Raw genomic sequence first — 11,113 nt, forward strand, 5'->3', positions numbered from 1 at the left:
ATGCCTTCTCAATAACACAGGTTAATGCATTATAATATCTTTTAAAGAGGAATTACAAGCTGAACTTGATCCCAAATGGCAATCAGTTTAAGCCATAAGGATGAGGATCCCTATTTTTCTGTAATTTTATCCCACCTCTATTATTTAAGATTCTCTTCTTACGCATCTAAAATTCTAATCCTCGTTTCAGTATTACTCTGTGATTTGCCTCAAAATTATTCTTTCGATGAGATGTAGATTATATATGAGATGGAAAGGGATTTATCTTGTATGCATTTTTATTCTATTGCTTTGTAATTTCCTTCAGCATTCCCTCTTGTTAGGAGCTAAGAGAGATTAAATAGGGGGATGCAGCCTCTGCATAGCTTAGAGTTAGTCTGGAAAACACTTGTTGTTTTCCAAACAAGCATCCTCATGTTTTCTCTTCTCTTGGCAATCAGTGGAGCAGGCAGGGAGTTCATGTTTTCTGTCTTTCCTCTGTGCTCTTTCCTGACTGTCTGAAGCTGTGTCTTAGCAGCACTGACTCTCTTGTTGCTATTTCTCCACCTAAAGGCATTTGGAATTCAAGAAAAGGCACACCAGGTGTGTAAGTCATCAGAGCATCCCCATTTGCAAGGTTAACTCAGGCACTAACTCCCTTGGACTGCAGGAAAGCATTTGTAGGGCATGATTTGCAGACTCACATAGGAGATGGGGACTAATGCCATAAAGTCCTTTATCCCGTGGTGTTTTCATGGCTGTTACTCACAGGGCTGGTCTGACACCAGTGAGAAGCAAGACCCGGAGAGCCATACGCTTGTGTAGGTGCCAGTGCTCAATGGCAATGGCCACCAGCAGCCCCCCAACAAAAAGCATATTGGTGTTCTTTAAATATTCCCGACAAACCTGTAACATGAAACAAGGGAGAGAAAACAGTCACAAGAAGCCAAGAGAGCAGGCATTTTCTGAGGGAGGTTGTTCCAAAGCCATCAGCACGGATTAACTCTGGGTTGCATCTGAACAGTGAATTTGCTTTGAATTCAGTTTAGCAGCTCCACCCAGAGCTCACTCTGGGTTTGTGCAAATTCTATTTCACAGTGAAGACAGCCAATTCTCTGTGTAACAACAGTGGAATAGTAATAGTAGTAGTAATACTACTAATACTAATTATTGTTATTAGTATTGTTATTGTTAATATTAATATTTTTATTTTCTGAGAAATAATCCCAGAATAAGAGAAGCTGACTGATTAATACATAGCATATGAAGTAAGGTCTCTTACTGTGTTTGCATCCATGATATTCATTAGTGGGAACAGCAGGACAGGCAGGAGAGCTGTGACAGGCAATGGAACTGCTTCTGTGCACCAGAAAACTGCCATCACTATGATAGCATAAGCACATTTGGCCTCCTGGGGGGCAAGAGGGGGAGAGGAGACATGATCAGAGCACTCTGCCTTTAAGCAGGCAATGGCACATAATTACATTCATTGCCTTACAAAGGGATTAGAGGAAAGCAGACAGGTTGGAGAAGGAAATAGGAAAAAGAAGATGTGGACTGGATACTCTTAGAAAATCAGAAGGGGGATTAAAACTGAACCTTAGATTGGAACTTAGATTCACACGTATAATCTTTAGCATAGAAAGTCCTTTGCTAAATCAGTCAGATGCAAAGCAAAAGTCACAAATCACATGGCACTGAGTGTTCTTCTTGAAGATGCAATCACTGCTGTATCTGTTCATCCATCATTGCTTTTATATTGCCCCAAAATATGTAGGTGTCTGACCAGAAAAAAACAGAGGAGATCTTCAAGCAATAAATGAAGGTTCTCCGAGGAAGAATCTGTCCGGTCTGCTTCCTCTGTCACTTCCAAGGAGCAGCTCCGAGATGCAGAATTCAAAAAGCCCTTACCTTGGTCGGCACCGCCAGAGGCAGAGCAAGAGGCAAAACGACTACTGCGACGATGATGAGGGATTTCCTGAAGGCCAGGATCACCTCCAGGATGCCAGCCATGGCTGCCGGAGCTATCCCAGTGCTGAAAGGCCTGGGATCTGCCGCTGGAGGCAACGGGCACGGCGGTTAATCCGCCGCCAACCGGCGCCCCCCGCGCCCCTCCCCGCCCGCGGAGCCGCTGCCGCTCCGGGCCACCCTGTGCTGAACGGGACTCCTAAACATTGCCTGCTAAAACGTGCCCATTCCAAATTAGGTTTGGGTTTATTAATGTGAGGTGGTTTTTTTGTTTGTTTTTCTTTTGAGTAGAAAACAGTACATGAGAATTAGTGTGTGGAATTATTTCAGGCTAAAGCCATGTGTCGTGAACCTTGCATTTTTGCTTAACTTGATGAGAATTGCCCGACCTTAGATAAGGGGTATAACTTTTTGTAAGTAAGGGTGGTTGAGGAAACAACTTTTGCAAGTGGGTAGGAGGTATCTCTTCCAACTGACAAGTAACTAATCAGCATTCAAGGGGAAAAAAAGAAAAAAGTTGTCCAAGAAGAAAAGAAGTCATCCAACACTACCAAGAATTAATATATTGTTGGAACAAAGACTGTGTAACACTGGACACTAATTGTAATAAAAGGACGATAGATGGCAGCAAAGACCGTGAAACAATTACAGCCGCCCTATATAGTGGGGGGAGCGGAAAAGGTGGGATTTAGCATGAATTTGTAATCACTTTTTCGAATAGAAGGTTTTTGCTTTTGTCATTCCCTTGGACGCACTCATGGAGGTTATCTCCAGTGCTGTCAATGAAAAGGAAGGACGTCACATTGGTCAGACTTTGGTGCTGACTAAATATCTTTGTTTCAGCACCCGTGGGACCCTCTGGGATCCGAGGGTGGCTACCAGGGCCATGACAGCAGCGGCTCCGCCGGCTGCCGGAACAGCAGCGATGCCCCCGACCCGCTGCGACAGGTGAGGGAGCTCCGGGGGAGTGGGGGGATAAGGGAGTCCTAGGGGAGTGGGGAGTTCAGGTGAACGAGGGGAGCCCAAAGGGAGCAGAGGGTCCGAGAGGACCCCTGGGAGTGCAGGGAGGCCCTGGGAGCAGGGAGGAGCAGGGGGAGAGGGGAGCTCGGGGGGAGTGGGGTGTCCGTGGAGAGAGTGGAAACCCCAGGGGAGCAGGGAGCCCGGAGGGGAAGGGCAGCCTGGGGAGAGCGGGGGAGTGGAGAGCCCAGGGTGGCACTGGATGCTGTTGAGAGTCCTCAGCCACCTGTCTCTCTTGCAGGAGGTGGAGGCCCTGGTCTCCCACTGGAACCTCTACATCAACTTGGGGGGCTTCTTTGCCAGTCTCTTCTCCGTGACTCTCTTTGGACCATGGAGCGACAGCGTGGGCCGCCGTCCGGCGCTCATCCTGCCGGCAGCGGGCATGGCCCTGCAAACGGCCATCTACCTGCTCGTCATGTACCTGGAGCTGCATGTCACCTACTTTCTCCTGGGACGCCTTCTGAGCGGCCTGACGGGGGACTACAACCTGATCCTGGCCAGCAGATGTTCCAGGTGGCCATCCTCAAGGCGTGCCTGGGCACCGCGGGCATGCTGGCCAGCATTGGTGGTGGTCACTGGTGCAAGGCCCAAGTGGAAGTTCTCTTTACTCTCTACCTTTTTTTCCTTCTTGTCACAGTGCATTTTGGAGCCAAGGACCTCTTTGTTTTGTATGAGCTCGGCTTCCCTCTCTGCTGGGCTTCTGACCTCATCAGGTACGGCCTCCTATATCCCTTTCGAAAAAATTACAAATTTCCTAACAATGGGAGTATTCCTTTGGAATTTCCCCTGCTCATCATATTTTCTGCAGAAGTCGAGGAATACTGCAGGTAGAGATGAAACACTCCACCTTCTTGGTACCACAACCTTTTACCAAGTTTCTGGCCAGTTACTGACATGATTGGTTCTAAACAGGATGATTAATATTTAGCTAACTAGAAGACAGCTAACAGTGTTCTACTCCTGCCAGAGGCTTAGGCTAGCACATGATAATCTTCTTATAACTGGCTTGGCAGAAACGTGTGTGTGTTGGTTTGGGTTTTGGTTGTTTTTTTATTTTTTCTTTTCTTTTTTTTTGCCCCTTAACTATGTCTAATAACCAGTACAACTGGTCTGTCTTCTTTCTTTCTTGGAGTGTGCTTGGATCTTCCTAACTGCAGTGCTCCATAAGCAGCCAGTGCCAATACATGCACACCCTTTTAGCATTTCTCCACTTTTTTTGGCAGCATTTGCCCCAAGTTTGCCAAAATTCACTGACAATATCAACGGGAGAAATACAGATGCATCGTCAGGATTAATAGAGTTGTATTGTGGAAAAACTGCTTTAGGGATACAAGTCAAGTTTGGTTCTTGAATCATGGAATCTAAGGATGTTTTTGATTGGAATAGACCTTAAAGATCATCTTGTTCCAAACTCCTACCATGGGCAGGGGCACCTTCCGCTAGACCAGGTTGAAATGTGAGTTCCTTATGAGCTCATCACAGCCTCTGAATAATGTAGACTAACAAAAAAGACTTCAAAGAATCATAACACAGTTTTAAAGGGCTGGAAGGAGAGGCTGATGGGAAATGTTATAAGAATTCCACTTTTCCTGCTTAGCTAAGCAGTCAGTTAGAAGGGTTAATAATGGGCTGTTCCTTCCAGGACAGTAGTTTCCCAGAGCAAATAGTCAGTGAAACCCCCAGCAAGAGGGATCAGTGACCAGCAGGCACCAGAATTGTCTGGAGAGTTGGAACTGTAAAGAAACTACTAGAGGTCAGTGAATTCTGACTTTTTGTAAGTCAAATGTACACTGCACAATGTCCTTGTCTCCTAATATTTAGGACTGAGAAAGAAAGAAGAAAGATTTTGAAGAGCACATACTCATTTTGAGTGAAATTCCCTCATGTTCACTCTGATGGAACCAGTATGGGGATGCCACCAGAGTGGGACTTCCAAAAGCAACATTCCTTGTGCAAAATTTAGGCAGACAACAACAGAACAAAGATTTCAGTGCAAACCTCAGGGGCACATGTTGAATAACTGCACTGTCTGAACCCAACCTCAGTTATGTTACTAAGTTATGGTACTAAGAGATAGTTTCAGCAAAGTGCCTTTGAATTTTCCAGTGGCTTTGTCAATTTGGTCATTAGGAGTTTATGTGCTACTGAAAGTCAGTTGCAGCAGAATAGGAATTAAATATTTAACAATATTACATGGTTTTTAAAAGGAAAATCTTGGGTTTAACATTTCAAGAAAATTTGACTGCCAATAATAATAAAGTATTAACTACTTTAAAGATAAGAGAGAAACAATTATGCTGATTTCTCTGATTAGTTAAAGATATTTTAAATAAGCAAACAGAGAAGTAGTTGATACATGGAAGACAGAAGGAGTGATATATAATTAAAAAATTATGCAGAACACAGGTACTTTAAAAAAAACTTTAATTCAATCATGTTTATTTTAGGACACAGGGATTCTCTCCTTCTCAAGGGAATATTGCTGGTCCTATCATGATCTTGCAGGGTGTAATCTGATATAAATAACAATGGGGGGAAAAATAGTCTTTTACATTCATAACAAGAGGACTGCAAATAAATATATTTCAAAAATAGAAGTGGCTGAGAGTATGTGATCTGTCTGTAATGCTGTCAATGCCCATAAGAGTATATAATAATCATTTACAGTTTGAACATATACACATATACACGTGAATAGTAACGTTAGTTGTGACAAGACACAGATCTATGCATGAAATCAGGAACACAGAGCCTTCCTTATATTTATATATATATATGTACACACTTCTCTTTTTTCTCACTGCAGATTTCAGACTTTACAGGTGGATTGGAAAAGCAGTTGGGGAAAATGCCCCTCCAGAGACAGAAAACCTAAAGATTCCTGGGACAGCGGAAAAGCCAAAGGTTACCTCATCTTACTGCTGGGGTGACAAAATTGCCAGCTAACAGCACTGTTGTGCAGTTTTAATGCTGTTATCAACACAGTGGTTTTGCTTGCAGGTGACTTGTCCTTTTCCACAAGACAGGCCTGTCTCTGTACCACTGCCTTGGCAAAACTGGCATGGATGGCAGTCCTGCTCTCGTTGCAGCTCTAACAGGAACAATCACTGGTTCCTTCGCCTCTCCACGTTATAGGCACGAGCCTGTCTTGTTTGCCCAAGATGGGAAAGTTTGCAGTTGGAACAAAGATGAAGCCCAGGTATTGAGAGCAAGAGTTATTGTCAGAACTCCCAGAATGTTGAGTGCAAATCCAGCTTTGACCTAGAATTTTAAAAAAAGAGAAGCATTGTTAGTTGAACTGAGCAGTTTCTCTTTCTTGCTGGTTGGGCTTGTTTGTATTGAGGCTTGTTTGTATTGACAGATTCCCTTTGGCCTTTTTTCACAACTCCATCAGAACTCCATCAAATTCTTTTAAGCTAGTTTTCTTCTCAAATGTAATTTCTACTGGGTGGGGGGAAATGAGTTTCCATTAGATAAAACTCCTTAACTAGAAGTCCTGAAATCCTTTTAACTCACTTACATAGAACTTTCTCTTCTGACCTGGCGTTTATCCCTAATGTTACTTTGGCATTCTTCTTGGATAAATTGTAAGTTAGAAAAGTTATCAAGAGACATGGAATCTGTGTCCATCTGTCTTTAGCACAGTGATTTCTCAGGACATCAGGGCAGCCCCTTGAGATGTGCCAGACTGTCCCCAATCTCTGCAGGAGGACTGCCCAGATGACAGCATTCTTTGACATCTCTATGCTCTACATTTGGGCTTTACAAACACTTAGGAATCGCTGTTTCTCATTGGCACCAGAGGCCTTGGCTGTTCTTTAAAAGCTCAATAGCACCTTTATAAGGCTCTGAGTGTAGAGTCAGTGTGACCCTTTATTAATGCAAAGTGTATCTTCTTTCCATTTTACATCAGCTGAGCCCAGTGAGTTTTCTAACACTCCCACAAGAAGAACCAATATTAGAAAAAAGAAAGATCAAATCTAGAGGTGAAAATTCAGACAAGAACGTGTTTTTCCTCACCATATCAATAACCCTGAGCTGTCCATAGGAGAAGACAATGGCGTTGGGAGGAGTGGCCACAGGGAGCATGAACGCCAGTGATGCAGAAAGTGTGCAGGGCAACATGACATAGAGTGGGTTGAGGCAAATGGCTTCAGCCTGTGCAGGAAGGGAGAGCAAAGAAGATGATTTTGATACACAGAAATGCAGATGAATCTTTTGTCAGACAACTGATTGTATTTGTTTTCTCATCAAACACTGCAGCCACACACGTTTTGGTGCTGCTTTAGACACTTCTAGTCCATGTCTTTATGCAACAAGTGCAGGAATTGATTTTGTGGTCAGGGCTTTCTGTTCCTGATGCTGCTGTGTAAGTGGATAATAATGGTTGCATTCAGCTCTAAACCCTGGGAAAAAATTGTAGAGTGGCTTCAAACTGGTTAAGAGCAAAATTAAATTATCTGAGGAGACGGGGCAGCCCATGCTCTGAAGGTGAGTGGATCAGTTCTGGGGTTTGCTGGAGTCTGTGGCCTATGCAAAAAGATTTTGGAAGAGTATATTGCAGTTTCTATCTGGAACCAGCTTTTCACGGTGCAGAACTATGTCTACCCCAGCAACAGGAATCTCCAGTGGAAATGCAAAAAGTCTGAGTTAGGTCGTGCAATCACCCTCAGAGACTTCTGGAAGGCCAGTGGTCAAATACAGTAACGGAATGTTGCAGGGAAGCAAATGCTGCTGCTGTTGCTGCCTCCATGCAGAACAAAGTGGGAAAAACAAGTACAGCTGGCAGTGACCTCATGGGGTTGTTTAGGCCAGAAGGCAAAGTCTAATATGCCAATGAATTTAATCCCTTTACCCTTCACCAGCAATGATTTTAGAAGGGTTGAACTAAGAACAGTGTATTTTTATAGAATATATTCACCCACATACAGATATGTTTGTTTTAAATCTTGTATCTGTGTTTGGATACACAAACCGGTGCTTGGCTATGGCAGCCAGTTAATTTTGACAATTGAGCAGATGTATGCTTGGAGAAGAGTTGAAAACTGTTCCTTTAAGAATATTTTGAAATGCTGGAACTTACCATTGAAGCCAGAATAGGAAGAAAGAGGGTGGTGGTGGCGACGTTGCTGGTGCACTCGGTGAAAGTGGCAACGAGGAGGCACAACAGGAAAGCAATGGCTGGGTGAGGGATGTTCTGCAGGGGAGTGAGTTGTGTACCTAACCATGCAGAAAGACCAGATTCCTGCAACAGAGGATAAATGGCTTTCAAGACAGGTTTCAGGAAATAACCACATTGCAGTCCAGTTGCAGTTGTCCTGTCAATTCGACCTTCCCTTCTCATAGCTGTTCTCATACAAACTGCTCTCTGCAGAAAGATATGCAAGAGCCCATTTTCCTAGACAGGATCATTTGTTAGGTTATCTAAAAATAAACATGCTTTCCCTTCCAGAGAATTTGGAAGAAGAAGATACTACATTTATAGGAAGACACAAATCCCAGGTAAGCCAAGGAATGTTACCTCACTGCCTTTGGCTAAGGCAAAGCCACCTCCCAGCAGAAACACAATACCCCATGGCATTTTCTCATGAACTACTTTCCATTCCAGAAGAGGTGGAGGTGCTTGGAACTTTGAACTTCCATCTGAAATCCAAAAAGATTTTGTAAACCGAATTGCATTCTCCAAAGAAAGGAGAACTTCTTGGTGGGACATGACTTTAGTCTGAACCCTTCTGTCAGCAAGACCTGGAATTACCTCCCACAGCAGATGCTAAAAGCCTCATCAACAAAGGATTTAAAACTTGACTGGCACAGGCACTAATGAATGATCTGCAGCTGCTTCCAAAAGCACATTACAATGCAGGGGTGAGCTAAAAGTGTGGCGACATATCTGCAGACCTATGTGTGTTTCTGTTAAGTCATTATCTCTCCTGAAATTCCAGCCTCAGAAGAACACACACACATTTGTATAGTGGAGGCAGGAACACTGCTGGGATAAGAGTCTCCTACTTAGTTAATGAGAAGCAGAGAATTTTTATGGGATACATGGCTTGCCTAACCTCAACAGAAAGCTGTAGCTATGCAGGAAGAGCAGTTTGAAATCTTATTTAATATTTGAAATTTCTTTTGTAAACCTCAAATGTGAAACTTCCCATGTACCTATTCTGATAGCTGATTTTTAATGTTTCAGTAAACTCACCTGTTTGTGCATTGTAAAAGCCAGAAGGGACGATGAACAACAAAACTGCAATGAAGATGGCAACTGTGCCATCAGTGACGTAGCTGCAACAGACCAGTCAGATATTTAGTCAGATATGTTTTAATTTTTATAAAATCCAGCATTCTTATTTTACTCAAACTGAGGAATGAAAGTGGTAGTACCTTATATTATCTTTGTTGAAAAGAACTGTTGCCCAGCCTGGTATGAACCCAGGTTCTCTTGTAAACCAGAGCAGTACCAAGAGTATGAAGAGGACCAAAACTGCTATTTCTGCAAATTTCATTCTGCCCAATTTCCTGCTCTCCTCCTTGATGACGGCGTAGGCCTCTTTCTCCTTAGCCTTGGCAGAGGGACTTCTAGTACAACCAAAATTCTCCTTAAAACTAGAAGAAAACAGAAAAGAAATATCTAAGACATTTGCCTCAGTTAAGAATTCAGATTTTATTCTCAGTCATAATATCTTTTAGATATACGAATATTGCAATTAAATATATTATAATCATAGGATCAGCAGCCGTGGTGGGTACTAACAGCATTGTGCCATGGCTTGCCAAGGCGATCAGAAAGCAGCTTCCTGCCCCTAAAAGCTCATGATTGAAATACAAAAAGAATTGTGCTATCTGAGCACATGGGGAAAAATACTATAGAATCACAGAATGGTTTGGGTTGGAAGAGACCTTGAAGACCATCTCATTGTAACCCCCTGCCAAGGGCAGGGACCTCTTCCACTAGACCAGGACAAGGTTAGTGTGACTGACAAGGCTATTGTGATCACTAGGAAGTAAAGAGTTGCCAAGCTTTTTAAAATTACAGAAAATGAGAATCTTAAAGGAGGAATCGGAAGATGAAAATACCATTTCAGGTATTGCAGCACTCTTTCCATGTAAAACAAGGGAATTTGGGCATAACACAAACTTGATAGGCTAAGTATTGAACAGGTAGGTAATGTAAGCTGGGTATTTGGAGTGATTAGCATTGGAAATAACAGCACAAGACTAATCCTCTAGGTCTGAGGCAACACTTGTCACAAAGGCACTTTCTGCTTTGAAGCACAGCAATCTCTTGGGACATGACAGCAATGACACAAAACAGCTCATATGCTGTTAGGACTTCCTATTTGTACCTACAGAGTGTATTTAGTTGGGATTTGACCAGATTCCTCAGAGAAAAAGGTGGAGTATTTTAACAGACAGAGTGGGCTGTTCCACTTGTCTCTATGTGAGGAATTCGTCACTTGCTGTGTGACTTTCCCCATCAATAAAAGGATCACTTGTGCAATGAGTTCTTGATCACAGGCCCACCAGCTGGACTGCAGAGGGTAAAGGGTACTCACTTAAAGCCCAAGTACAGTATCTCTAGCCAAATCCATGCCAAAACCAGCAGCACAAGCATGGTGGGGAAGGCAAAGGAGAACCAGGAGGCAAAGTTGATGACACCACCATTACCAGGATAGAGGCTGTAAAATACAGGTGGCTGTTAGCATCCAGAATTCCACATTCTCTTCTGTATGTACTTAATGAATTAGAAAGGGGAGGTACTGTGACTTACTCATCAACTTGTCCTTGCAGTACCAGATTTGGTGTTGTCCCAGTCAGAGTTGCAATCCCTCCAATACTGGATGAGTAACAAATACAGAGAGACATTCCCTTGCACAGTTTCAAGTGTTTCTCCTCTAGCAGAGCTTCCTTTCTCCTTCTCTCCTCCTCAATCATCAGGACATGGGTATTATCTGGGTCTCAAGGAACAAAAGAGATGCAGAAGCTTGGTTGGAGAGGAAAAGATATTGTGCCTGCACAGCTCAGTATTTCAAGGCTAGGACACAATGGACTCAAAGCTGAAGAAAACAAATTTCCTCATTTTAAGACCGGCATTGTTAAATTTTTGATCTTCTGCCCATTTAGCTGATACTGCTTGGTAAACTAGGGTGAT

The 11,113-nt window shown here is 43.2% G+C and overlaps 2 protein-coding genes across 2 annotated transcripts in view; both read right to left on the reverse strand.

The window, feature by feature from the left end:
- Positions 1 to 2,078, reverse strand: part of LOC114060449 (solute carrier family 13 member 2-like) — a 9,665-nt gene extending 7,587 nt beyond the window's left edge. The window contains 3 exon segments of the mRNA XM_027889965.1: positions 745 to 885; positions 1,262 to 1,390; positions 1,891 to 2,078. Of these exon segments, the coding sequence (XP_027745766.1) occupies positions 745 to 885; positions 1,262 to 1,390; positions 1,891 to 1,992 (372 nt within the window). The 5' untranslated portion in view covers positions 1,993 to 2,078.
- Positions 2,079 to 5,406: 3,328 nt separating this feature from the next.
- LOC114060448 (solute carrier family 13 member 2-like) overlaps positions 5,407 to 11,113 on the reverse strand; it is a 13,060-nt gene continuing 7,353 nt past the window's right edge. Inside the window, 8 exon segments of the mRNA XM_027889964.1 lie at positions 5,407 to 6,225; positions 6,985 to 7,122; positions 8,048 to 8,209; positions 8,486 to 8,607; positions 9,164 to 9,246; positions 9,346 to 9,567; positions 10,518 to 10,640; positions 10,733 to 10,913. Coding sequence (XP_027745765.1) covers positions 6,094 to 6,225; positions 6,985 to 7,122; positions 8,048 to 8,209; positions 8,486 to 8,607; positions 9,164 to 9,246; positions 9,346 to 9,567; positions 10,518 to 10,640; positions 10,733 to 10,913 — 1,163 coding nt within the window. The 3' untranslated portion in view covers positions 5,407 to 6,093.

Source organism: Empidonax traillii, unplaced genomic scaffold (genome assembly GCF_003031625.1).
Source record: "Empidonax traillii isolate 1590-97213 ecotype Southwest subspecies unplaced genomic scaffold, ASM303162v1 scaffold276:size1176444, whole genome shotgun sequence".
NCBI lineage: Eukaryota > Metazoa > Chordata > Aves > Passeriformes > Tyrannidae > Empidonax > Empidonax traillii.